Consider the following 27,282-nt stretch of genomic DNA (forward strand, 5'->3'; position numbering starts at 1 on the left):
CATTTTCTAACTGAACAACCTTAAAATAGAACATGGAAATAAACACAAAAATTCATTGTTGGGTCACCAAATAAAAGAGGAGAAATTTATTTAACAAGGTTTGCAGGTCTGTCTACAACAGAAAAATAATAATGGTGTTTTGGTCATTACAAACAAATGCAATATTATTTAAAATGTGCCAAATCATATCACATGCAGAATTTAACAATTTGGAAGTACAATGTTGAGGGAAAAGTTATTAGTTGATGATGGTAGACTGTACTGTCCCCTTTGAGCAAGACTTATCCTATCAATGTGACTCAGATGTTGGGATGAACAGTTCCGTCAAAATGATAATACATTTAGCATTGAAAGCAAAAGTAAGAAAATATCTTTGAAGTCAAAACATCATCTATACCAAAGCATTTTGAAGAAGTCAAACAAAGTCTATGCCCATGATGAGCCATGAGTAGACTTCAAAAATATATTTATTTTAAAAAAGAAAGTCAAATTCAAGCTGTATCCATTGTATAAATAAAATAGAAATAGTTCTAAAATGATAAAAGGTCATCCACGACATGCTGTGACTTTAAGTCAAGGATGGCCTACAAGCTTTCATGACCACATGCGTGACAAACCGTGTGGGAATCTACATGTGGTTGGTTTTTGCTACCGTTTTATTTGCACGTGAAAATACCAGAAGAAGAGAAAACTGTTGGGATTTTGGTCTTTCCATTGTGTGCCGGAGCGTCAAGTCTTCCCTGGCTGGATGGAGAGCAGGCTCCCAAACTTAAAGTGCTGGATCACAGGGAACTTCTCCAGACACTGAAAGAGAGAAAGGAGTAGGACTGCTTTACCAGCACCAAACAGTAGGTTTCAAACAGAGAACATCAATCCTTATAGCACTGCTGGATTTATTGGCACATTTCAGCAGATGAGGATGCAGTGTTTCATTTACTTGAGCAACAGAGTAGTGGTGGCTAAGCTAAGCTATGCTCACTCTTTATTGATTGAAGTAGTTGTGGCAGCATGTGACTTCCCGTAGAGTTAGCTGAGCATCCACACTAGCCGTCAACTCATTTTCAACATGTTTAAAGGGGCTGTGGCTCAGCTCAGAAGCGGTGTACTGACGGGGACCCGGTTTTAGGGAGCAGCGGTGGGGGGTGGGGTGTCTGCAGTGGGGGTTGGGAGACTTTTCTGGGGGAGCACAGTAGAATTGAACTCTTGTGCTCAGTCTGTCTGTGCAGTGAAACACTCTGGTGTGATCGGAGCATAACTGGTGCGCCAGAGAAGGCTAGTATAAACACATTCAATCAATAAGATTGTTTCATTGACGGATCAAATCAAAATAGCTTACAAAGGATAATGGCAGACCCACTGATCAAATAATTCGATCCAGTCAATTTTTCCTGTAAGCATTAGCGTTTTTTACTTTCAAACCAAACACACACACACACACAGATGACAGTTTGACATTTTTTTTTCAGTCAGAACGTCCTGTGAGCAAACCATCAGTGTGGCTACGTGTCGTTCCTCTGTGCTGTAGAGCTCCATCGGTATTAGGACACCATTGAAAAAACTGCAATGAGCCTCACGCTTTCATGTTCCTTTTGGGCTTATAGAAAAATAAAGATGAATTATCTAGTACACGTTTTAATGTCTTTCCTTCCTTCTAGAGAGTCTGGAAAGGACTCTTTTTTTAACATGACCAGTAGAGACGAGCTAGTCTTCTCATGTATGTAAGAGACATATTGTGTAGCATTGTTTCCCGTTCACACAATCAGTGCGTGTTCTGAACAAGTGACAAGCCCCCAGAACTGGGTGGATCGGGCTCTTCCTCAGTCTGCTACAGCACTCGGCTGAAAGCCTGTGTGGGGCCAGGGAAAGGGAGTAAGGAATGCAAGTCTGCTGATGGTTGCTCCAGGCTTGTAGGAAGGTCGGGACAGGGAGGGGAGGATTTAATGAAGGGAACGGCTAAGGAGGAGGGGCGGGGAGGGCAGACAGCTTGGCCCCTCAGCTCTTCGGGAAGGCTCACAGGCTGCTCTGGAAAACACAGGATGTGGGCATGCAGGCGGGGAGAACAGGCTTAGACATCCCCCGACCCCCCCCCCCCCCCACACACACACACACGGTCCATTGCTTATTAACCCTTTCCTGCCACTCTCCTTTACTGCCCAAAGAAGCAGTCACACCAAATATACCGTTGTGGCGGACAGGCCAGTCCTCCCATGCGAATGCGTGTGTGTAGTTAGAGGATACCAAGAAAAGGTTTAACAAAAATCTAATTCTGGAGAAACGTAATCCCGATGTGACACAACTAAACAGCCCGTTTGTCACAGAAATGAGTCATTTAAGTGGAACCCTCACACCACAGCAAAACCCTGAGCTAATTGTTCCAATGCCGTTTTGGGGTGAATGCAGCTCTCAAGGAACCTTTCAGCCAAATGCCAACATACCTAAATTGACTTGGTGGCAAAAGGCCCCAATCAAACCATAAGTGGCCGATGGGGAGGCAGCAGAACGTCAGGGGATCACTAAAGTCAGTTGGACAGTTGTCGAGCTTCTCCAGTCCTCCCAAAAGTCTCCATGCTAGCAAGGCTTAATCAAAAACGTTGGTACAGTCATTCATGTTGCAAAAAGGAAGAGGACTTTCAGCTTTTCGTCCTTAGTTTACTTTTAACATTGTTGCTAGCTATTTGTTAGCAACAATGCTATTTGGAAAATGTTGCTGAACATTGTTCACTTAACATCTACTACACATCGGCATGCTAGCATTTCATAGTGTGGAAGCCAGCATGGAGACGTTTTTAAACTCATTAAACTCAAAGCACAGCTTCACCTCGTTTGTTAACCCTTTGTCACATTGAGCGATCGCCAACCTTCACCACAGTGCTGACCTTTGAGGGAACCAAGAGAATTCCATGCAAGTTGTCATTTATCTTCTGAACACCAGGTGTTTTATTTTGGGGTCGGCCAGGAGTACCAGTCATGATGTTGAATTGAATGCATGACGGTGGATTTGGACAGACAGTGACCACGAGAGAGACAAGCCAGCGTACCTCGGCCTTGTACATTCGGATCAGGCCCTGGTTCACTTTGGACCAGGAAGGAACCGCACTGATGTTCCACAGCTGGTTGGAGTGTTCTGCAAACGGACCGGTCTTCATCTAAGAGAAGGAGTAACAACGAACCAGTGAGACTTGTGCATCAAATCCACACTATCAAATTTATCTTTTTTTATTTAACATAAGCAGGCAAGCAGTCCAACTGAAGTCACAAAAGGATTCCTAAATAATGATTCAATTCATTTGGATATTAGACCGACAATATATTTTAGGTTTGAGATAGATTTTGTAATAATATACAAATGTTATCATCACTTCATCTCACAACATCTTTGACCTAAACAGAAACATCCGTTCTCTGCATTGACGTTGTCCCTGTGAAGATTCTTAAATTTTAAAGTTGCTTTAACCAGAATCAAATGGTGGAAATAACCTTTAAAAGCACATTGAAATGGGTCATGAGATGGTTCGGTTCAGCGTTTTATCATTTTTAGGATTGTATGAGGATGAAAGAAGTGTGACTGTTTTCCTCGATCATTAACTTCTCTTTATTTGATACTCAGAGCAGCATGTTGATTTGTGTTCAGGCAAACAGCTCGTATAAAGACAGTAAACCACTCCTCAGAATACATAGCAGAACATTAGGTCAGGATTCATATATGTATGAATGAACTGGGGACTATTGACGGTTTCCCACCATTTTTCCCAAGAGGCAGGGGGATCCAACCCAAACCCTGGAGGCATCAATTTAACAACCCCCTCCTTTTTCCACCCCCTGCCACACTGCTCCAGACACTTTCCAGGTCCTCGCCTGAGAACACATGGGGGAGGGGCATGGGGGAGGGAGGAAAGGGGGGTGGAGACAGAACGTATTCCCTGGAGGAAGGAGTGATTCACAGCAGCATGTGGGGAAGGAAGTGACTCATGTATGTACACACACAAAATGTTTTTACACACAAGGTGTGTGTGTGAGAGAGAGAATGGGATGAAAATACTTGTACATGTGGAGTGTTAAACCCTGAGCAAAAGTACACAGGGTGCATTTGGTCTATCCGGTTTCACTTGGTAGATTCCAACAGTGAGAGTTCAGTGGTGTTAGCTATTAAGCCGTAGTAATGTTTCTGTGGCTATCCACAGTAAAATAAACCTTGTGCTTGGATATAGAATTGAGTTTGGGGGTAATGGTCCATCAACTGGACTCAAAATGAACAGATCTCTTCTATTATCTTTCTCTGTTGATGGGGGTGAATGGTGGTCAGCCAAGGAATAAACTTAGTGTCCTGTTATCCACTATTAAAACGATTCAGTTGACCATTGTAAATCCATCCACTAGACGTATCCACTTATGGGTGGGTTGTTCTATTGAGCTTGACTAGCACTGGTCAGTGATAGCAGCTCACCAACTAAACACTTTGAGAACAGATTTCTCTGCTTTTATGCCAATCCCAGCTGGACGCTCTGAGTTACCTTGATTTGATTGTTCACAACTTGACAGAACCTTTCACTTCTTTAAAGCAGTCTTAAAGTGAAACAGAAGCTCTGCTTCTGAAGTTTATTCACTCGATCAGGACAAAAGATGCTAAGACGTTGACTCGTTTTACACAGATGGCTTGTACTTATAAATGAAAAATGTGAAAAATGAAAGAAGCGCATGTATGTTGAATGGAATTGAAATAAACAATTGACTGATTATCAAAATACATAAAAAGGTTCATTCTCTGTTCATTGTCATTTAGCTCAAAGTCACAACAAATAGGAGAAGAACCAAAGAGTCCCTTCATCCCTCGACTCAGCAGCATCCTTTCATGACCTTTCATGGCAGTGAGGAAGAGGGAGAGGTCAAACAGCAAGAGGAGGAGCAGAAAGAGGAAGAGGAGGGAATGTGATGGGGCTTCTGAGTGGGAAGCAGGCAAAGGATGCAGCAGCTCCAACAACGCCCTCCTCTACTTCCCTCCCCGCCTTTTCCTTTCCAAACCAAAAACAAAGCCATTGGTTCCTGCTCTGGCACACACTGACCCAATCCATCTTCCTTTTCCTGGACAAAGCTGAGCTCAGATAACTCATTTCCAACAGCGGAATATGTAAAATGTCTTAAAGGCTTCACATTCTGAATATCCAGTACCAGTCAAAGGTTCGGACACACTTTCTCATTGAACTGAATGACCAGGTGTGTCCAAACTTCTGACTAGTACTGTAAACATAAATATTTCATTTACTATAAAAATCCTACTGGCAAGTCTTTCTACATCTAAAAAGTACAGTGATGGAAACAGGAAGAAAAGAATCTTCCATGAACGTGTTCCATCACAGTGAGCATTTGTCCACTAGAGGGCAGTGCTCCTGTAACAGCACAGGGATAGACTTGAGTTGTTGGCACGGAGATAATGCAAAGCTTTGATTAAAGACAGTTGCACTTTTCCCTCTGGAGTAACGGGACATGCAACGCAGGTCTTTCACTGGCAATTATGTCATGTTTAAAAATGTCAGTCAGCTCACCCAAATTAAAGAAAAGGAATAACTTATGCACCTCGCTTACTATAGAAGGAGAACATCTTAGTGGTAAGAAATACTTCAAATTGTTGTGCGTTTCATAAGCCCACCTCATTTATGAATTTGATGCACTCCAGGAACATGAAGTCTTGTTGGTGATCGTTCACCACCCTCTCATCAAGGAAGTGTCGGGGCTCCAGTGTTGGGTGATCTGAAAGGAGAATGAGCTGTAAGTGCACACGCTCACCACTAGCTCTCTCCACAGGATGAGCTGAACTCCAGTGATGACTTTGGTCAACATAGTGGACATATGACAGCATAAACAGCTCAGGTTTGAATGAGCTGGTTTATATTGTTTGTACGACATCTGGTGTTTAAGAAAGTAATGCACATTCTGGTGTGCAATTCTAGACAAATATTTAATTGCAATATCTCTGACCAATATTGTGATTTTGGAATCTATAGTGCCAACGGCACGGTCATGTATTATTCATCGCTGGAAGTAGATCCAGCATCGGCGGTGACTTCAACTTGGAGTGGAGGAATGAGAAGTACGAGGGAAAGATGACGATGTAGAGATCTTAATGTGATTGGACAAAACTCAAGTCCATTCGGCACATCAAAGATGTTTTTTTGCAAAGATCACGACATCACCTTTTCTCCTCGTCTCACACCAATCGCAAGAACCCTCCTGAGCAGCTGACCCCCCCCCACCACCACACACACACAATTCACTGCGATGACATTTTGTTTTAAAAATGCAGAATTTGGCCAAAAAGAAACTCACATGCGAGTTTGCAGGTACGGGTGAGACTCTTACCTACTAACTGGGCACTGCCCCAAATGAAGGGAAGAAACTGGAAGTCATCTAGTCCCCACACACCTTGGCTCCCAGCTGGCTCCATCCTGTAGATCTTTTGTAGCTTCCGCATCACTGCCAGATATCTGCAGAAACAAACGGTAGTCACACTGCAGGATGCTGAAGGGTCCCAATAGAGACTAATCGATACTAACAGATCCTCCCCATTGTGTTTGTGGTGAGTGAGGAGTTATTGTGGACAGAGTCTGTAAGAAGTGTTAAATAAATAAACAGTTGCACATCACTACTATCACTGGGTTTTAGCCGGCACTAAAGGTGGTGCGAGCACACAGTACCAGCTCACCTGTTGAACACCTTGAAAACAATAGCCAGCTGATCATCTACCCGCAGAGCTCCAACCTTGCAAAGGCAGCAGAGGAATGCAGCGAAAGCAGCTTCATGACCTGAGAAGACAACACACACACACACACACTTCACAGGTGTTCACACAGAAACTGCACTACAGTTCTGCTTTGCTTCAACTAATAATGTGATGAACAAAAGCCATATAATCAAGCTACTACATCTGCTTTCAGCTAGTACTTCTACCATCAGCTGTGTTTTGTTCTTTGTACTTTGCAGACCAGGGAGCTTTTACTTCTGCTCAACATATATGCCTTTAGTGCACATGTCCTCTTCACTGAAGTACTCGTAGGGAAGGACCGCCCCTCAATGGCTTTACAGTAAACTTAGACATGGGACGTTAAAAAACAGTAGCCTTTGAAACGCTCTATAATCTGTGTAGGACTAATTGCCTGATATCTTAACAAAGCCCTGAATCCCTCCTCCCCGCGATACAATAGCACCTCCTGGTGTCCTTGTGGTATAGCTGTAGTCTGATACATAATCACGTAGCTGTTGCGGTGTATCAACACAACACGTCCTACCAGGGTTCTGACAGAGCAACGATAGGCGCAAAAAAATGCAAGGTGGTCATTAAGAAGGTGATCAAATCTGGTTACATTCATTCACAATACATATATTGATATATATTTAACAGTAAGTTGGCAAACATTATCGCTTCAGAGGTCATCTTGCACATTTGAGTTTCTGGAGCTTACAGCCTTGACAAATATTGAGGCAATTCTCCTCCAAATATAGTATCTAGTACATGTTGTTGTGATCAGTTATATTGGATAAAAGACTCTTAAGCTCCAAATGAGGACTGTACTGTGGTTCTACCGTAAGACTAAGAACATGGACACCAAAATGAGGGGACACTGATGAGAACTGCTAAATGAAATACAATGTGACAAAGCTCTGCTTTTGATTGAAAAATGTTCTTTGTTTTTAGATGATTTGTGTGGGTGGTTTTAGCTTTCATCAGACGGTAACATCAGTACTCTGTGCTGCTTATTGCACTATAGTTCTAGACAGACACAGTCGGCACTGTTACCTGTTCCATAGTCGATCCTGGTGGCGTTCCCCACAGACTCCTTTAGATAGACAGCTATCTCTGGAGCTGCAGCACATCTGTCAGCTGGTAGCATTGCTGCCACCAAAGCCTCGGCATCCTGCACGAACACACAGAAACATCAGCTGGGAGCTGCAGGACAGTGTTGAGACAGGAGTGTCCCGTGGGGAGAGCTTTATGGATTGTGTGGAATGAGATACTCAATTAATTGAATAATCAGCTGCGCTGCATTCAGATCTTTAGTCAGCATCCCATTAAACAGGAACACGCCTCTATATGCACGTTGTACTGTGCCACCTCATGTGCAGCCGCACAATGCTACCACACCACCGTTGTGTCTGGGGCCAAGGACCAAAGTTTGAAGCCTTTACTGGAGAGAGCATATTTTGTACATTGGCGTACCAGCAGCTCGTAGCAAAGCATATAGACATTCTACCGGTCTCTGCTAGTTAGAGAGGCTCGTTCCAATGTCAGCGAGGGAGGCCCCGGGTGTGTGCAGACCGATACCTCAACAAGTGGACCTGTCTGCCGGACTGGTCAACATTGAGGACAATTAAGGTGCTGAGTGAACTATGTGCGAGGCCACTGCTGATACGACGGACCCTTATTGGCCTAGGTCTCATAAGAAATACAGTTTTAGGCCATGAATTCAAACTATGTAACTATGTACAGGGCAGTGTGTATGTGTGTGTGTGTGTACTAACCTGGTCTAGTTTGGCAGACCAGCTTCTGTAGGCCTTATTACCAAAGCGTGATGGCTGGTCAACAGGAGGAGTCTCGTTTATCCATCGGTCCAGAGTCTCCAGAAGATCTAGTAACTTCTCCACTGTCTGTCACACAAGACAAAAGTAACTGCAGCAACACTTGGGAGATATACACACACCTAAAGGATTATTAGGAACACCACACTAATACTTTGACCCCCTTTCGCCGAACTGCCTTAATTCTACGTGGCATTGATTCAACAAGGTGCAGAAAGCATTCTTTAGAAATGTTGGCCCATATTGATAGGACAGCATCTTGCAGTTGATGGAGATTTGTGGGATGCACATCCAGGGCATGAAGCTCCTGTTCCACCACATCCCAAAGATGCTCTATTGGGGTGAGATCTGGTGACTGTGGGGGCCATTTTATTACAGTGAACTCATTGTCATGTTCAAGGAACCAATCTGAAATGATGTGAGCTTTGTGACATGGTGCATTATCCTGCTGGAAGTAGCCATCAGAGGATGGTACATGGTGGCCATAAAGGGATGGACATGGTCAGAAACAATGCTCAGGTAGGCCGTGGCATTTAAACGATGCCCAATTGGCACTAAGGGGCCTAAAGTGGGCCAAGAAAACCTCCCCCACACCATCACACCACCACCAGCAGCCTGCCTGTTCTTATGCTGTTTACGCCAAATTCGGACTCTACCATCTGAATGTCTGTTGTGGCTTCACAAATGCTTTGCTGCATACCTCGGTTGTAACGAGTGGTTATTTCAGTCAAAGTCGCTCTTCTATCAGCTTGAATCAGTCGGTCCCTTTTCCTCTGACCTCTAGCATCAACAAGGCATTTTCGCCCACAGGACTGCCGCATACTGGATGGTTTTCCCTTTTCACACCATTCTTTGTAAACCCTAGAAATGGTTGTGCGTAAAGATCCCAGTAACTGAGCAGATTGTGAAATACTCAGACCGGCCTGCCTGGCACCAACAACCATGCCACGCTCAGAACTGCTTAAATCACCTTTCCCATTCTGACATTCAGTTTGGAGTTCAGGAGATGTCTTGTATATCCGGATCATTACATGAGGCAAAAACGATAAAAGTAGCTTATTCACTCTGAGCTGAGCCTCATATGGTTAAGCCTCAGCAATAAGTTCGTGTTGCATGTTGCAGCCTAATAGAAATATTTCCGTTACAACATAAGAGCATGTGGTTCTTCTGAAGGAGAACAGCAGCTCCTGTGCTGCTCCATCAGAACACTAGTTCATACAGACGACTGAAACACGAATACAGCCATTTTAAATGAATGCTGGCAGAAAACTAGGAGACTTGTCTTCTTAGAATTGCCTCTTGCACCCAAGCATGTGTCCAGGAGGACGGTGTCCTTGTCCACAACACAAGGTAATACTCGTTTCAGTCCATGCCACCATCATGCTTACCTTCATGGACATTAACAGAGTTGTTATGGCTGCTGGTGAAGATATATAAAGTTATATCTATAGTACTTTAGATCTACTACCAAGCTCAAAGTATCTGAACAGTCAGCTCCCTCGTGTACTGAATATACTACTTGGTTCATACAGAAGAAAATGTAGGAAAGGATGGAAATAAGGATGTATCTGCATGGCTCAGCCACAGCTTCACCCTGCCAGGTTAAAGGACAATGCCAAATCCTCTGTGTGTCCTCAAAGAACACCCTTGGTTTAGTCAATAAACATGCACACTGACACACTCTTAACTGTAGTGACATGCGGAGAAGCCCTCAAACTATCCCACTGCAACACTCATTTCAATATCAGATGTTTTATCATATTACAAACCCTCATATAATTCAGTATTTCAATATAATATGGACATGCGAGTATTGTTATTTTTCCTCATCTTTAATTCAAACAATAAGCATCAATAGAGATGTAGAAGGCTACCAGCACGTGCTTTTAGAAGCATGTACTAGTATGAAAGACGACATACCTCTGACACTTTATATTCACATGTGAGCTTCTTTCCCTTCACACCTTCATTCAGTGTCAGAACAAAGCCCATGTAGTCAGCATACGCCTGTAAGAGGGGAGACATGTGTTTTTGCACTGAGACCAACTGCAACAAAAACAATGATATTATATTAAAATAAATATTTCCACTAAATGGATAATGATCAAGATAAGGGCTCTAATGTGATGGACTACTATCAGACAAATATGATCACATCTCTGACATAATGCATGCATTGGTGTGGAGAGTCAAACCAAAAGAAGACATTGCACCATGCTGATGCACCAACCTACTTGAGATCGCTTCCACTTGCCCATGTCTGACACCATGCTGATCTCCTTCTTGGGTACCATGAAGGTGATGCTGTCTGGGACGGCATGTGCTTCATCTTCGGGAGTGGATCCTAAATAGTTGAACAACAGAAGCAGCATTGCAAATCAGTTATGCAATATATTATCATCATTTAATCTCAGATTATATATATATATATATATCTGAGATTAAATGATTCTACTACATATTCATAGAACGTGTGGAATACAAACTGGATTAGAAAATGGGCGTTTCTACCAAAACAAATGAACGACGCGTTAAATTGCACAACTGGAAATGTAGGACCTTATTTGAGCTAAACTCAAACTATGCACTATAATTATGGAAGTCTTGGCCTGTGCGGCGTCATAAGACAGATCGTGTTTACGTCGCACTCCTGTGACTGCTGCACTGTTACAAGTTTATGCGAATCGCTGCATCAGAACTCACAACTTCACATCCAGCCCCCAATTATGATAACATGGTGCTACACTGCAAACGGTCAACGCGCAAGCTAACACCTCCCGTCAATTATCTTCAAGAGCGTGACAACAGCTGCCAACTAAACATTACAGAGTAGACTTCAAGTTTATATACAAGAGAACAACACGACCAAATGGCAACTTCAGACTCTTCAGGTGGAACGTCAGGGACGTCTTTCCACGAGGACCGCGGCATTACGCCTCAGCGGATAATCCAGCCGTCGAGTTGGTTGAGGCCGCTGTGCTCCGCAGTGTGCGGTCGCTGCTGACCTTGTCACCTTCTCAGCAAAAGAGCCGAAAACTCCGTGCGAGTAAAGCGAGCGATGGCTGTCGGCCGTGGTTTACCTGACTGCTGCTCCGCTTCCGCCATGGTGGGGGAGGACGCTCTTCTTCGTGGGTTTCAGACACATTTAAACGAGCCGCGGCGCTTTACTGCCGCCGCTGTTGGACATGTGAACTCTCGTATAACATATTCACAATACATTGAGTTTAACTGCTGTCTTCCTATGCATCCCCTTTCTCTCAGTCTAGGGAATTAACGAAAATTGACCGTCAGTATCAGATATTAATGTACCCAAATGCCCGTTGCCCTGTTTCCGCTTCACTCTTCCAGAATGCTAACTATATGTTACGACAATATCACGCTAAATGATAAAACCCCGTTTCCTTCAGTCATTCATAGACTACTACGTTCATGGTAAACGCTGCACGGCTCCATCAACAAGTGACACCCTCCACTGAGCAGCTGACATGTAGACCTTGTTAGACATCGGTAGTGCTCCCTGTCTCCTTGGGGTCTGACTAATCAGTACGTCATTAGTTCTGACATAACGCAAGTCGCAAAGAGAACTTTGAGCACTGACTGATCTGAACCAGGGGGCGTTTCTTGCTAGAATGTGGGGAATTTGCAGCAGAACGATGGTAAGTAACTCATTTAGCTTAATGTCCTTGTTTACACTGGCCAAAAGCCAACATAACAAAAGTCATAGAAATGGATACATTTGACCCTGAAATACGGACTTAAAAGACACGTACTGAGTGACATTGATCAGTTAACGGTATTGACGCAAGGACATGAGGGGGTTTTATTAGCTGTTAGCAAGGTATGCTACGCTAACGTTAACGTTAGCAAGCTAAGTGAGTTAAAGGTGAGTGTGAGTTTCGTTAGGGTTTGATACGAAGTAGGCTAAAGGCACGTATAGACCAACTTTACCGAGACTCCAGCAACGTGGTTTAATTTGATTTGGTTTAACGTTAACTATAGACAGGAAAGAAAGGGGACTAATTCAACTCCGCGATATTGATTAGAATGTTGCTATTTATCAGATGCACTTAGATTAACGTGCCATTTCAATAATGTTGTATACCACACTAACGTTCGCTCTTTCTTTAAGTGACAGATACTGTTAAAAATGGTACCAGTCAAAAGCTTGGACACAGGTGGGGGGGAAAGCAGAACACTATTCATCGCACATCTCTTTCAAATTGACGTAATCTTCCTCTGAATTTGTAAGGTTGACGTTGGCATTTATTTAGTATATAGTTTTAAAATATTGTTGCGACTCTCGTTAAGGAGGCTATTAAACAACAACTTGTTTTCTGCATTTATATTTATTATCCGTATAATTTGGGTCATAGCCTACGTCAAAACATCAGAACTCATAAACACGAACACAGCTTCCGGTCCGAACCAGCTCCGACATCCGATAAATCCAGACGTGCCCACAATAACACCCCCACCTCGTGCTCTCTGCCAATCCCAGGCACCCTTACTTGTGCCACCAATCCCCATAGGTAGCTAGAATGATTGTCAGGCTTAGCAGCTTCACAACGTGAGACCTTCACTGACCTTCTAAACGTATGTAAAAACCTTTTCTGGTCTTGGAAAGCATTCCAACAATTGCTCTTATAAGCTTTATTGTTGGAATAAAACTCATGTAAAACCATTACCTATGCAATATAAACATTCAAATAAGCGTTCAATGAAAATATTTTTTTTTTTAAATGTTAGATAAATAACTCACCAAAAAGTGCAATTAAACAACCAACTACACAAATTTCCCTGTCAATGTCTATTATGGTTAATTAAAGCAGCCCAAATGTCTTTATTCAACACAAAGCTATTTACCACGGCAACTTAACTTATGAAAGATAATGTCACAAATTTATAGTATAGGCTCTCACCCAGGGGCGGATGGTGTATATGGGCGATTTGGGCAACGCCCCACCAACTGGGATAAACCCTGTGGCTTATCACAGCCAAAGTAGTTTTCAGTGTTCTAGACATATTATCTGCCATTGTCCAATCAGATTAGTCAGATTCAGGTCACGTTTCAAATGGTCACGCGCGCCCGCCTCGAGTCCCGCCTCTCTCGGGGCGAATTCATTGACGTGGAAAATTGCCCAAGTATTCTCCCGTTGACTCTCATGTTAAAACTTTTTTTTCGAAAATCGAGCCTTCAATGCCTTTTCAATGAGGATTTGGGGCTCGCACTTACGCGCTTGCCTCAAACGTAACTGAGCAAAGAGAGCGAGGGCGGTGGGGATATTACCAACACACAATAGATTTGCCGTAACACACTCACCCATTTTAGAATCACATTCTGTTAACTTGTTAGAATGTTAACTTGTGTATAATTCCCAATTTCTATTGATGTATTTGCACTTAATCTTACTAAATTCTACAAGGCAAATAAATTAAGTTAAAACTTTCCCCTTGCCCCATTTGCCTTTGTAAGAAAATGTTCTATTTTGTCTTTATTATTTTGTCAGAATGCACCAGAATGCTTCGTTTGTATGTGAAAAAAAATCTTTATTTAGCCCCCCCTACAATAAAATTCACCAGCCGCCTCTGCTCTCACCATTCAGCAATATGTGATCAATTACCATAAGTTATACTGATGAGCATAACTACATATGTGGGCGGTATTTCAGCAACTGCAGAGCTGATTTAGACAATATTGGAGCAGTATTTAGGAATATGGAAGATGCTGAATATGTGTTTGTGTGGCTTGCATTTAGATATATAGTTAAGCTATATAGTTTAGTCCTTCTGGTAGTGGTTGGGAAAAGTTTGAAAACCGCTGATTCGATTAAATGGTATCAAAGGGCAGAGTTAGTGTTCATAGTTGACTGGGGGGGGGGGGAATAATAACGCACTCTTTCAACAAGATGAAACCACTAAAGATCGTTTGTATCCCAGGTAAAGGTGGGGATGGCGAAACCCTGTGGCTTAATGAAACCCTGTCACTTGGTGAAGCCTGTGTCGGTGACTCGAGTCTCTGGCAGATATCTGACCCACCAGAAGGGACTGCCCAGTCTGCCGGTCCCCCCTCTGCAGCAGACCTGTGAGCGATATGTCAGTGCCCTTGAGCCCATCGTGGAGGTGGATGAGCTGAAGCACACTAAAGAGCTGGTGAACGAGTTTCAGAAGGCAGGAGGTGTTGGAGAGAGACTTCAGAGAGGCTTGGAAAAAAGAGCAGAGAACACTGAAAACTGGGTGAGATTTTATATCAAAACAATACAATCCCTTCTTGTCACACCTGGCTTGCTTTCCCTCTCAACATAAATTAATTATTAGTTTGATGAACAATCTGCCATGTTGATCTGTGTCTCTGTGTCATTGTAGTTGTCAGAGTGGTGGGTGCAGGTTGCATATTTCGATTACCGGTTGCCTGTGGTGATTCATTCAAGTCCTGGGTTGGTCTTGCCCCGCATGAACTTCAGGGATAAGCAGGGACAAATAAGGTGATCACCTTTTTACAACCTGTTTTCAGCAGTTTGACAAGCCTCCTTCAGACCCTGGGCAGAGATGCAGTGTGTGTTGCTGTTGGCATCATATAGCCTCTTACACAGGATGTCTTGATCTGATGCACACGGTTCACTGCAACGGTTTGGCCCAACCATGATCACTTCTGCACATTTTATTTTCTTTAAACTCTAGTTTAATGCAGTGTCTATTTCATATGCATCACTACCACATGATGCACTTTTTGTCCTTGCCAAAAAGACATTATCAGTTCTGTTTTTTATCATTCAACCAACATCAGACAAGATGAAAGTGAACCTTTAAATGAAAAAAGATCATGCTCTTTCTATTTAGGTTTGCTGCTAAACTGATAGCAGGTGTTTTGGACTTCAAAATGATGATTGACAAGTGAGTACTGTACTTCTAAGCATCTCCCAATGGTCCAATTTCTGGTCTTTTTGTAAAAAAATGTCTCCACTATTGGCCTAATAAAATGATATCAAGCACAGACATATGATACTACTCACAATGGTAAACACCGTTATAAGGATATGATATTGTGGCTCAGTGTTGGAGTGCACTTCTTGTATGTTTGCAGTGAGACACTCCCAGTGGAATATCTGGGAGGGAAGCCTCTGTGTATGAATCAGTACTACGAAGTGCTGTCGTCCTGCCGAGTCCCTGGTCTGAAGAGAGACTCTGTGGTGAACCATTCCAAGACCTCCAGGCCTCCTAAACACATCACGGTAGTCCACAACTTTCAGGTGAGGAGCTTAACATTACCTGACATGAATGCTACAGGATGCTAAGTGCACTCTTGCTTTCAGTAGTCCAGTAGTTAAATGACAGTCCTTCTACTGATTTATCCTAAAAGTATTTCTTAACACATGATTTAAACGCAGCATTCCTTTAATAGACCTTTTTCACAATAACCGAAAATGCGTAATCAATGTGGAATCTCTTGAGAGTCTTCACAACTTCGCTCACAGATTTACCTACAATTACATTTGCTGACGTTGCGAGACTGGTGGAGGAAAACTCTGTCACAAAAGATAACAAAATAAATAAAAGGCACAAATGTTTCCATGAGAATTTGTCCATCAGTATCAAGTTTACTTAAGTGAGAGCGCTCATGCTAAGTGTTAGCTACTGAACTGTTAGCTAGAAGGACAAATCATTAGTGTGTCCACTTAGACATAATGTATACACTCACCGGCCACTTTATTAGGTACACTTGTCCAACTGCTCGTTAACACTTAATTTCTAAGCAGCCAATCACATGGGGGCAACTCAGTGCATTTAGGCATGTAGACATTGTCAAGACAATCTCCTGCAGTTCAAACCGAGCATCAGTATGGGGAAGAAAGGTGATTTGAGTGACTTTGAACGTGGCATGATTGTTGGTGCCAGAAGGGCTGGTCTGAGTATTTCAGAAACTGCTAATCTACTGGGATTTTCACGCACAACCATCTCTAGGGTTTACAGAGAATGGTCCGAAAAAGAAAAAACATCCAGTGAGCGGCAGTTCTGTGGGCGGAAATGCCTTGTTGATGCCAGAGGTCAGAGGAGAATGGCCAGACTGGTTCGAGCTGATAGACGGGCAACAGTGACTCAAATAACCACCCGTTACAACCAAGGTGGGCATAAGAGCATCTCTGAACGCACAGTACGTCCAACTTTGAGGCAGATGGGCTACAGCAGCAGAAGACCACACCGGGTGCCACTCCTTTCAGCTAAGAACAGGAAACTGAGGCTACAATTTGCACAAGCTCATCGAAATTGGACAATAGAAGATTGGAAAAACGTTGCCTGGTCTGATGAGTCTCGATTTCTGCTGCGACATTCGGATGGTAGGGTCAGAATTTGGCGTCTACAACATGAAAGCATGGATCCATCCTGCCTTGTATCAACGGTTCAGGCTGGTGGTGGTGGTGTCATGGTGTGGGGAATATTTTCTTGGCACTCTTTGGGCCCCTTGGTACCAATTGAGCATCGTTGCAACGCCACAGCCTACCTGAGTATTGTTGCTGACCATGTCCATCCCTTTATGACCACAATGTACCCAACTTCTGATGGCTACTTTCAGCAGGATAAAGCGCCATGTCATAAAGCTGGAATCATCTCAGACTGGTTTCTTGAACATGACAATGAGTTCGCTGTACTCAAATGGCCTCCACAATCACCAGATCTCAATCCAATAGAGCATCTTTGGGATGTGGTGGAACGGGAGATTCGCATCATGGATGTGCAGCCGACAAATCTGCGGCAACTGTGTGATGCCATCATGTCAATATGGACCAAACTCCCTGAGGAATGCTTCCAGCACCTTGTTGAATCTATGCCACGAAGAATTGAGGCAGTTCTGAAGGCAAAAGGGGGTCCAACCCGTTACTAGCATGGGGTACCTAATAAAGTGGCCGGTGAGTGTATAATATAGAGGATATATAGAATACCTTAATAGAGCATTATAGGCTGCTTTTAATGAAGCATTGTGGTATCAATTTGTTCTGTATGGTTGTCCATGTGAACGTCTTCTGTGTAGCGACAATAATGTTAAAGCCGAATGCAGACGTTAAACGCTGCCGTTTTTCAAACACAGGCTCCCTTTTTCGCTTTAGTGGTGAAATCGATCCAAGGAAAAGGGCTAGGGGACATATGTCAAACTCGCGTCCGGTGCGGCCAGCCGCCGGTGTCCGGCTAGGCAAATCCTCTGGTTCATGCTGGAAATAGTGATCCCTAAAACGTAGTCATCTGAGGTAAAGTGTCTACTGCAGACACAAGTGCTCCCCATAGATATATGAGTGTTCCCCTTTTTAATGCTAACGTTTGGTCCGTCATTTTAAGAAAAAAATAATATAATACCTGCAATATAATACCTGCAACAACACTAGGTTTCACATCAAGAGACAAGCAGTATGTCAGGCACTTGTGATGGCACAGCTTCTTGTTGTGATATGAGGGAGTACTCTAACAAGACCACAATCATTTAGTCTTGAATGAATTAACTACAGCTAATGACAAAACCTTTGAGTAAAAGTAAGCTTTTCCTGTGCCTCCCCCACATGGAATCAGTTTTATGCGTTGGAGGTGTACAACATTGACGGGACTCCGTTGACGGCTGATGAGCTCCGTGTTCAGCTGGAGAGGATCTGTCGCTCCTCACCTCGGACTGACGTGGAACCTGTCGGCATCCTCACCACCCAGCATCGGGACTCCTGGGGGAGGGCCTACGTCACCCTCACCCGGGGTGAGCTAGAGGACCACTGACAAGGGTCTCCAGAACATTGTTAAATTTGGCAGCTATTTTTGATTTAGTTTTTTCATCTTTTAGATGAAAATGCATGTTCTTTCTCTCCTCTTTATTTTTGGGTTTCATGACTCCGGGTTTTCCTTCACCTGCACTGAGCAGCTCTAGCAAAAGCCTCCACAGGTCACAGGCGTTCTTTGTTGCTTAGTAAGCCGAGACAGTTTAAAACAGTCTTCTCAAGATGTGGCGTGTCAACTGGTTGAAGTGCGCGTGTCTCGAAACCAGAAAACGGAGCAGCCAGGTCCGCTTGAACATCTCAGCTGGCCGACCAGCCCCGAGCTGTTAGACTGGTCTTCATCTCCACGCACATCGGTCTCTGGAGTTCCGGGGCTTTAGCCTGCTAACAGTTAGCTAAACTGAGAAAGCTGAGCTAAACCAAGGAAGCGCACACTCACCGAAGCGTAAAATAGTCGTCGCGGTCCATATCGGTGACAAGAACCACCGCTGCCCCACAGTGACCGAGCGGTCTGGCTTTGTGGATGATGCCATCATGACACTTTAATAACCGCCGTTACGTCCCGCCATGCGTTGTCCATGTCTGGATGCGAATAAAATATAAAAAGTTCCCTCTCAGGGAACTCGAGCTGCGTAAAAACGCTGTGGGAACGCCTCTGCGTGACCGCGTCATGAAGCACGTCTGAAATCTAACCAATGGCGAGCTGGTACGTCATAGGCGGTCGACGCCGGGACCAGGGCGCTATTAAGGGATCCGAAGGGCAGGCCCATTAATCTCTGTGCCTTCATCTAGTGCGTGCAAAGTTTTTCCACATAGTAATGGCTGAGCGGTCTGTCCAGTGTGTCCCCCCTTGCACCCGTTTTATTACAGGCAGTGACTCCCACGCCTTGTGTGTTGTCTGGCTGGGCGTGGAGCACGCTCAGCTAGCCGGCTAGCTGAGCAGATTGTGAGCGCCTGTCATGGCAATCTCGTCTCTCCCGTCGAGCTCTCTTCACTGAGGACGGCTCGATGAGGCGTGCTCCCCGCGGCTCCGGTCCAGCTCGTGCTGAGGCAGAGCGCCGGATGTCTTCATGGGGATCACAAATGGATCTCGCGGAAGATTCCGGGACGGCTGAGGCCTTTTCCCGGCCCTTCACCGCGGGACCCAGGCGCTTGTTTCCGGCGTCGGAGGCACGCTCCGCAGCTTCCTCCACCCCTGACGAGACGCCGCTCTCACGTTCTTCCGGCTCCGAGGAGCTGGACGTGGTGAGCGTAGAGGCAGCGGAGGCTGATGCCGAGGCGACTCATTCCCCCGCTGCCGCCAAAGAACTGCTGGAAGTCCTCACCCGAGCCGCTGACAGATTCCATATCAGCTGGCCACCGTAGGGGCTAGGGTGTCACCGCATTTTTCAGTGCTCCCTTCTCTCCGGGAGTCGGTCCATCGTCCCCGCTGCCGCTTCGGGGCACGCCGGGTCCAGCGAGCACGAGCCCGAGGGCCATTCGCCCCCTCCGAGGAGGGTTCCGGCTCTACTACACTAGCGCTTCCCTGCCAGTACGCTGTTACAGAGCGCTGTGTCTGTAGACCCGAGACGTCCAGAGACCGGCACCTGAGAGACTTATTGGGAGAGTGGCGAGCCCGCCCCAATGTATCTCAATAGGTCCTGCGCACATCGACGAAGGCTACGCCACCCAGTTCAGGTGGTGGCCGCCTCGATTTCGCGGGGTACTACCCACTTTGTTACACCCCCAGCAGGCTCGGATATTGGAGTGGGTACAGACCCTGCTGCGGATGGGAGCCTCAGAACGAGTTCTTCCTCCAGACAGAGAGTCGGGCTATTATAGCCGCTACTTCATCGTTCCAAAGGAGGATGGGGGTTTGCTTCCGATACTAGATTTCCGCCGTTTGAACCGCGCTGTTGCGAAGTTGAGCTTCAAAATGCTCACACTCAAACAGATCGCGGCACAAATCAGGTCCGAGGACTGGTTTGTCACGGTGGATCTCCAGGACGCTTACTTTCATATTTCCATCCTCCCACGACACAGGAAGTTCCTGAGGTTCGCTTTTGGGGACAAAGCTTACCAATAGTGGGCTCTTCCGTTCGGCCTAGCCCTCTCACCCCGTACGTTTACCAAATGCGTGGATGCTGCTCTGGCACCATTGCGTCTGCAGGGCATCCGCATTTTGAACTACATAGACTGGTTGATTCTAGCGCCATCCGTGCGGCTGGTGGCCCAACATCGAGATGTTGTGCTTGCCCACATCAACCGTCTGGGGCTGAGACTCATCGCCAGGAAAAGCGTGCAGTCCCCAGTGCAGAGGACCACCTTCTTGGGCGTTGTTTGGGATTCGACCACGATGCGGGCACATCCGTCTCCCGCTCGAGTAGTTTCGATCCTCTCTGCATTCAAGCAGGACAAGCTAGGCCAGCCACTCACTGTGAAGCAGTTTCAGAGACTGTTTCAGAGACGAAGGTTACATACGTAACCAAGAGACGTATTGTGACTTCGTCACCACTAATATTTTCGTCTCGTCTCGTTAACGAAAGTTAGCATAGTTTTAGTCATAGTTTTTATTTCTTAAGAGCTGTTTTCCTCTCGTCTTAGTCTCATCTTAATCATGGGGAAAAAGGTTGTTAACGAATATCTTTCGTCATAGTTTTCGTCAACGAAATTAACACTGCTCCAGAAGAAGCCGACTTTTTAGTGACTGGGTAAAGGCTCAAACAATATGTGTAGACATTTGTTTTCTGTCCAACCAAATCACAAACATCCCATTCTGATGCTAAATTAGTTTGCACAAATCAATGATGGCGTAACAGTATTTTTGCTGTTAATGACTGACAGCAATAAACACTCAGGCCAATAAAAGGCAAAAACTACATAAAGCATGAGGAACTCGCTGCCTGATTACATGAGAACATTGTGCTAATTTGTTTGTGTGTGTACCTGATGTGTTCAGATAAGACCAACAAAGAATCAGTGTCAGCTATCCAAAGGAGCATCTTCACTTTGTGTTTGGATGGAGCAAAGCCTCAAGTGACCGATGAGGAGTACCGCAGCTGTGCTGCCGTCCAGATGCTGCATGGAGGAGGCAGCCAGTGGAACAGTGGCAACCGCTGGTTTGACAAGACGCTGCAGGTGTCTCTCTCTCTCTCTCTCACACACACACACACACACTGCAGTTTTTGGTAATATTTGAACTAATGACAGAATCGTTGTTATGCTTGTGTGTTTCTTCCTGCCTAATGTGGTTTATGATTATTTCCTAGTACAAGAGGAAGGGTGTTGTAGTCTTGCTATGGCTATCTTGTATTTGTTCAACATTCATGTCCCACAAGGGCTTTCATTCAGCAGTTAAACCAGGCTATGGCGGGTAAGATAACGTGGAAATGTCCGGACTAGCTGGCTCTGGTTCAGGTTAAGCTGCCTGACGAAGAGGATACGTCATGTGTTGAGCAATGAAGCTGAAGCTCCTCTAATGGCCAGTACAGGCCCATCCAAAGAGGAGGAATAAATATGTTTACAGACTAGTAATGTCTACATTAAAGCCAGGCTTTTCACTATATGCCCTGCTTTATGAAATCCCATTATGGTGAAGCTCCCGACCTTGACTAAAATTCCTTTGGCAGGCATTCAAGCAAATTCTTGTTTGATGTGTTTTTCTCTAAAAGTTTCTGATCTTTTTTCAGTTTATTATCGGAGAAGACGGGACATGTGGCGCTAACTACGAGCATGCCCCAGCTGAGGGGCCCCCCATTGTGGCCTTGATCGACCATGTTGTAGAATACACGTAAGGACTGTGTCCATTCTGTACATGTTTGGATTGTTTGGCTCTTGTCAGAGCATCTTTGAAAGTTCAGCAATGAGATAGAGACTTGGACGGGCTGATCACAGTTATAACATCCCACTTGGTCATTTATTGCTTCAGTAAGTACCACTTGGTATTCCTCACATCTCACATGTTGTAACTTTCTTGTTTGTGATAACAGGAGGAAGCCAGAGATGACCCCATCTCCCGTAGTGCCTTTGCCCATGCCACAGAAACTTCACTTTAACATCACACCTGATATCAAGAAGGACATTGAGGAGGCCAAGCATGCCATGAACATGTGAGGGCAGATGTGAATGTTGTAGAATACACACATGTGTGGACAGTAGAATACACACAGTCACAGTCACACTCGCTGTACTGACATTTCTTCCAACACAGACTGGCCCAAGACCTGGATATGAGAGTCATAGTATTTGGACACTTTGGGAAAAATATTCCAAAAGCCTACAAGATGAGTCCTGACGCTTTCATACAGATGGCGCTTCAACTAGCCTACTACAGGTGAGATTCTGAGAAGGCGAGTGGGTATGGGACTGTGGTTGTATGAGGACGTTTTACTCTTAACATGCTAAATAAACGGCCAAGTAGAGCGCTGCCTGTAAAACAAACATTTTATCATACAGTTAGGCTGCGACTCTTGTTTCAATGAACTGAGATGAGATGGATTCACCCAGATTTTAGGTACAGATTTGGGTAATACATAGAGTAAACTTAACATGGAAAGAATTGTTCTAAACTATAACTTGTGGGTAAAAAAAAATCTTGACTTGAGAACATTGATCATTAGGTGAGAAGAGACTCTAGATTTGTTGTGACATCCTGTTCCCATCCTGGATTTGTCCTTCAAACACACATGTACAGTGCATCCAGAAAGTAGCGCTTCATCTTTTTCCACATTTTGTAATGCATTACTCCAAAATGGATTTTCCTCAATATTCTACACACAACACCCCAAAATGTGTGAAAAAAGCTTGATTAGTTCTTTTCAAATGTATTAAAATGAAAGAACTAAAATATAACATGTACATAAGTATTCACAGCCTTTGCTCTACACTTTGTTGAAGCACCTTTAGCAGCAATTACATCCTCAAGTCATTAGGTGGTGTTAGGTGTAGAATTCTATTTTTAGAATAAGGCTGTAACAAAACACGAAAATGAAGCGCTTTGAATACTTTCCAGATGCAGTGCAAATGGCTAGGAATTAAATATTGTATTGAATGGTCATTAGTGGTAGTAATAGTTAATAGTGTATTAGAAAGTTAGAAAGCACTAATTCTGTATAATTAGGGGCTATTTTATATTGCTGTCATTAAAACAATCTTTAAACAAATAGATTAATTCAGGTTTCTCACCAAAATTCCCCCAAACTTTAAGATTACATTTGAGAACACCATGAGAGCGTTGGAATTTACTTTTACCTGCTAATCATTTTCATAGCACTTGAAAGCATCATAAAGTCAGTGAGTGCAACGTGTGTGAACATTAGGTGTCATGGCTCCGTGCTTTGTGGCAGCCTGACGCTCACTGGAGGGGTGAGGGAAGCTTCTCGCTGGCACCACTCTGCCGGTATTGGTCCACATTTCTGTAGAGAGTACCCACTCTACTTCTCCTTTTGTCTTTGCAGGATGTACCAGTGCTGCTGTGCCACGTATGAAAGTGCCTCCCTGCGTATGTTCAGACTGGGCCGAACTGATACAATCCGATCGGCCTCAAGGGCCTCAGCTTCCTTTGTGAAGGCCTTCGATGACCCCAGCAAGCAGGTGTGTTAACTGACCCTAAACACATATTCTGGAGATGCTTCTAACTCCATTGGTAACATTTCTAACTTTCGGGTCACCCTCTCAAATGTATCTGGACCCTGTTCAACAATTAAGTGCATGCCGATGTGTTGAAATCTAACATTGACGCTTCTTTTCGTTTTATCACAGAACACAGAAAAGGTTGATCTACTGGTGAAAGCTGTAAATGCACACAGAACCTATACTACCATGGTGAGTATCCATAGGGACAGTATGAGCAGATTCTGATTCATAGTCTATACCTTTCTACAGTGTGTGTATAAGAGATGGTACAAGCCTTGTGTTTTCTAGTAGTTAACATTTGGTGACAAACCTCTCTTTCCCCACAGGCGATCAGTGGCCAGGCCATAGACAGACACCTCCTGGGCCTTAAGATGGTGGCTGTTGAGAACAACCTCTCCATACCTGATATCTACACTGACACCGCCTACGCCAAAGCATTACACTACAAGTTATCTACAAGTCAGGTATGATCCATTTGGCAAAAATGTCATCTCTATACCCCTTACCTGGGGTCAGGTCACGGGAGCAACAGCTCCAGCAGGGGACCACAAACGTCCCTTTCCCGGGCCACATCTACTAGCTCTGACTGGGGGATCCCAAGGCGTTCCCAGGCCAGTGCAGAGATATAATCTCTCCACCTGGTCCTGGGTCTTTGCCGGGGCCTCTTCCCAGCTGGACGGGCCTGGAACACCTCCCAAGGGAGGCGTCCAGGGGGCATCCTTACCAGATGCCCAAACCACCTCCACTGGCTCCTTTTAACGCAAAGGAGCAGCGGCTCTACTCCTCACGAATGGCTGAGCTTCTCACCCTATCTCTAAGGGAAATGCCAGCCACTCTCCTGAGGAAACCCATTTCGGCCGCTTGTACCCGTGACCTAGTTCTTTGTGAACTGTAGATTGCGAGCTTTGCCTTCCGGCTCAGCTCTTTTTGTTACAACGGTGCTGTAAAGCGAGTGCGACCCCTTTTCAGGGTCTCCAAAAAGAATACTCAAACTGCTGTCTGTTGCATACGCACAGACAATCAGTCCCCCGTCCCCCCCCCATATAATCTGAGGGCGAAGGGAGGCGAACCTTTCGTTTACTGGGGCAAACTCCAATGTAGCAGCACACACCTGGCGCCTCACACCCAGGGCCACTCCAGAGTAGAATAGAGTCCATCTTCACCATGAGTACGGTTGCAGAGCCGAAGCTGTGCGCAGAGGTAAGCTCCACCACCTCATGCACAAGCTCTGGCTCCTCCGTCAGATGTCACCACCATCCACAGAAATCAAAGCAAAGTCGCTAATGTGGGTTTATGATGACAGTAATAGTAATATGATTAATAATAATAATGAGCCGAAACTATTACCTAAACTACTTGTCTTTTCCTCACAAGGTACCTTCCAAGACGGACTGCGTCATGTGTTTCGGCCCGGTTGTAACTGATGGATACGGGGTGTGCTACAATCCTATGAATGATCACATCAACTTTGCTGTGTCGTCTTTTAACACCTCTAAAGACACAGATGCAGCACATCTGGCCCAGGCTGTGGAGGGTGCTCTATTAGACATGAGGTCACTGCTGGAACAAACACCCAGAGCCAAACTGTAAAGGTCTTCAGGCTTTACAGGGCTGGTGTCAGTCATTTACATAGGATGCCTACTCTTAGTGTACCTGAGTGACATTTGAGTGATTGACCCGTGCACCTGGTGCAACACTGTTGATCTCCAGCTGGTGGTCTGAGCCAGTCCTCCCTCTTCTTGTGTTATTGATTGGTCGTCCTGTGGTGACGCACGTGTCATTAATAACCATTTTTACAGATGTCTCTGTAACTTTAAAATATCATTAACAGAAATTAAGTTGTTAATGATAAATATCCAATCAGCTGATGAATTTTTGCCTCTGTGCCTTCTTCCTGTTCTGCTTTATTGCTGCCAGAGGTTCTATAGTGGAACAACACAAACAGATCCATGTGAACAGTTTCATAAATAGAATTTTTTAAACAAAGATTTTGTGTTTGACATTCAGAGGAAATCCAGAAAATTGTAACTCTTTAAACAACTGAGTCTGCTTTATTGGCCAGGTATGTAGATAGTTCAGCTGAAGATGGACCAGCTGTTGTTGAGCTGCTTGGGGGAAATCCCCATCATAGCTATGTTCAGACTGGTGAATTGTTTCCATCGTGGTGGCATATTTTATTCTGTGTTAATGTCTTCATAGTCCGAGTTGCTGACTTAAAATCAGATTTGAAAATTAAAAACAGGATCTTTATTTTAATAGTTTAACGTGACCATGATTGAAATGAAGGAATATCACTTGTTTCTTTGACACTGAACCTATTGAATTAAAATGTTGTTTCCAAAAAAATTTGATTGACCTTTGGTATTTCATCCGTGCTTGTAAAGGTAACTTCAAGGAATTGTTCTCACAGCAGAAATTAAGCTGATGAATATAATGCAATTATATTTCTGTTCGACACTTCCAATACATACATTTGTAAAATATAAAATATAATCTAAAATATTTTAGTATGGCGGAAGCTTCAAAGAAGCCCAGTTGGCTTTTTGCTTTTTCTTGCACAGTGATACTCATTATTGTATATTGTTTTATTGTTGATTTTGTATTGCTTGATTAGTGCAAATAAAATAGGGTAAGGATGTTTTTATTTGTATCCTAACTGTACATACTGTTGCATGCAGTATGAAAACATTAGGACCATAGACTGTAATTAACTAGCATATCAAAAAATATGCCCAACATATCAAATAAAGGTATGATTGGTTGAAGATTATTACAATTAACAATATGGTCTCCCCTATACTTTAATCAAGAATAGTAATTCTTTTAAATACAAAAATAAATAAATGATAAAATAGATATTACTTGCGTCTGTTTAGGCCAGCATATTGACTTTTTGCCCATAGGTGAGCAGAAGTGACCACATTTTGACTGTGCAGGACTGAGTAGAGATGTCGTATACAGCTCTGATACCTATCAATCATACTGTAGCGATCGGAGCGGCAGATTGAGTTAGGCGGCGCTGGTAGGTGCATTGCATGATCGGACAATCTTTAGATGCATTTATATCTCTATCTGTTACGTTAATGTTGTAGTGTTTAAGTTTATGTGTGTTTTTCTAGGTTCTGTTATGTTGTGCTCAAATGTTACTGTTAGTTTAATGTGTAGGAGTGTGGGCACCATGACCCAACTTAGTATGGCTGTGGGTGAAGTTCTTTGTTCAACGCCTTAATAAAGTGTCTATTTCCTGGGGTCTTGCGGTGTATGAAACACAGGAAGGGTATTAAAAGTAATACCAGTCTCCTGTCTCATTCATCTGGCCAAGCTCGCCACAATACTATGTCCTTCCCAATGGCAC

The 27,282-nt window shown here is 44.2% G+C and overlaps 2 protein-coding genes across 2 annotated transcripts; one reads left to right on the forward strand and one right to left on the reverse strand.

Moving 5' to 3' along the window:
• Positions 1-11,824, reverse strand: ptpa (protein phosphatase 2 phosphatase activator). The gene is made up of 10 exons (XM_037484804.2): positions 11,649-11,824; positions 10,803-10,912; positions 10,489-10,575; positions 8,512-8,637; positions 7,790-7,907; positions 6,698-6,797; positions 6,355-6,479; positions 5,645-5,745; positions 3,039-3,146; positions 1-804 (listed from the first exon to the last, which is right to left on the reverse strand). The coding sequence occupies exons 1-10, from the start codon at positions 11,671-11,673 to the stop codon at positions 730-732; spliced, it is 975 nt and encodes a 324-aa protein (XP_037340701.1). The 5' UTR covers positions 11,674-11,824; the 3' UTR covers positions 1-729.
• A 230-nt stretch (positions 11,825-12,054) lies between these two features.
• Positions 12,055-27,224, forward strand: crata (carnitine O-acetyltransferase a). The gene is made up of 14 exons (XM_037484780.2): positions 12,055-12,224; positions 14,506-14,802; positions 14,932-15,050; positions 15,406-15,459; positions 15,650-15,815; positions 18,124-18,298; positions 21,253-21,431; positions 21,983-22,083; positions 22,283-22,402; positions 22,504-22,626; positions 23,750-23,885; positions 24,054-24,116; positions 24,254-24,391; positions 25,302-27,224. Exons 1-14 carry the CDS (start codon positions 12,198-12,200, stop codon positions 25,515-25,517), a joined length of 1,914 nt encoding a protein of 637 aa, XP_037340677.1. The 5' UTR covers positions 12,055-12,197; the 3' UTR covers positions 25,518-27,224.
• Positions 27,225-27,282: the final 58 nt, after the last annotated feature.

This window comes from Pungitius pungitius, chromosome 18 (genome assembly GCF_949316345.1).
Source record: "Pungitius pungitius chromosome 18, fPunPun2.1, whole genome shotgun sequence".
NCBI classification, from domain to species: domain Eukaryota; kingdom Metazoa; phylum Chordata; class Actinopteri; order Perciformes; family Gasterosteidae; genus Pungitius; species Pungitius pungitius.

What these genes read in the sequence shown, in the direction of transcription:
- ptpa (XM_037484804.2), bottom strand. Translation starts at nt 11,673, where the DNA reads ATGGCGGAAGCGGAGCAGCAGTCAG. An exon ending in CAGGATCGACTATGGAACAG is followed by an intron (nt 6,798 to 7,789) that starts GTAACAGTGCCG and finishes TTGTCTTCTCAG; the next exon opens with GTCATGAAGCTGCTTTCGCT. An exon ending in GTTTTCAAGGTGTTCAACAG is followed by an intron (nt 6,480 to 6,697) that starts GTGAGCTGGTAC and finishes TTGTTTCTGCAG; the next exon opens with ATATCTGGCAGTGATGCGGA.
- crata (XM_037484780.2), top strand. Translation starts at nt 12,198, where the DNA reads ATGTGGGGAATTTGCAGCAGAACGATG. An exon ending in CTTCAACTAGCCTACTACAG is followed by an intron (nt 22,627 to 23,749) that starts GTGAGATTCTGA and finishes TTGTCTTTGCAG; the next exon opens with GATGTACCAGTGCTGCTGTG. An exon ending in ACAAGTTATCTACAAGTCAG is followed by an intron (nt 24,392 to 25,301) that starts GTATGATCCATT and finishes TTTCCTCACAAG; the next exon opens with GTACCTTCCAAGACGGACTG.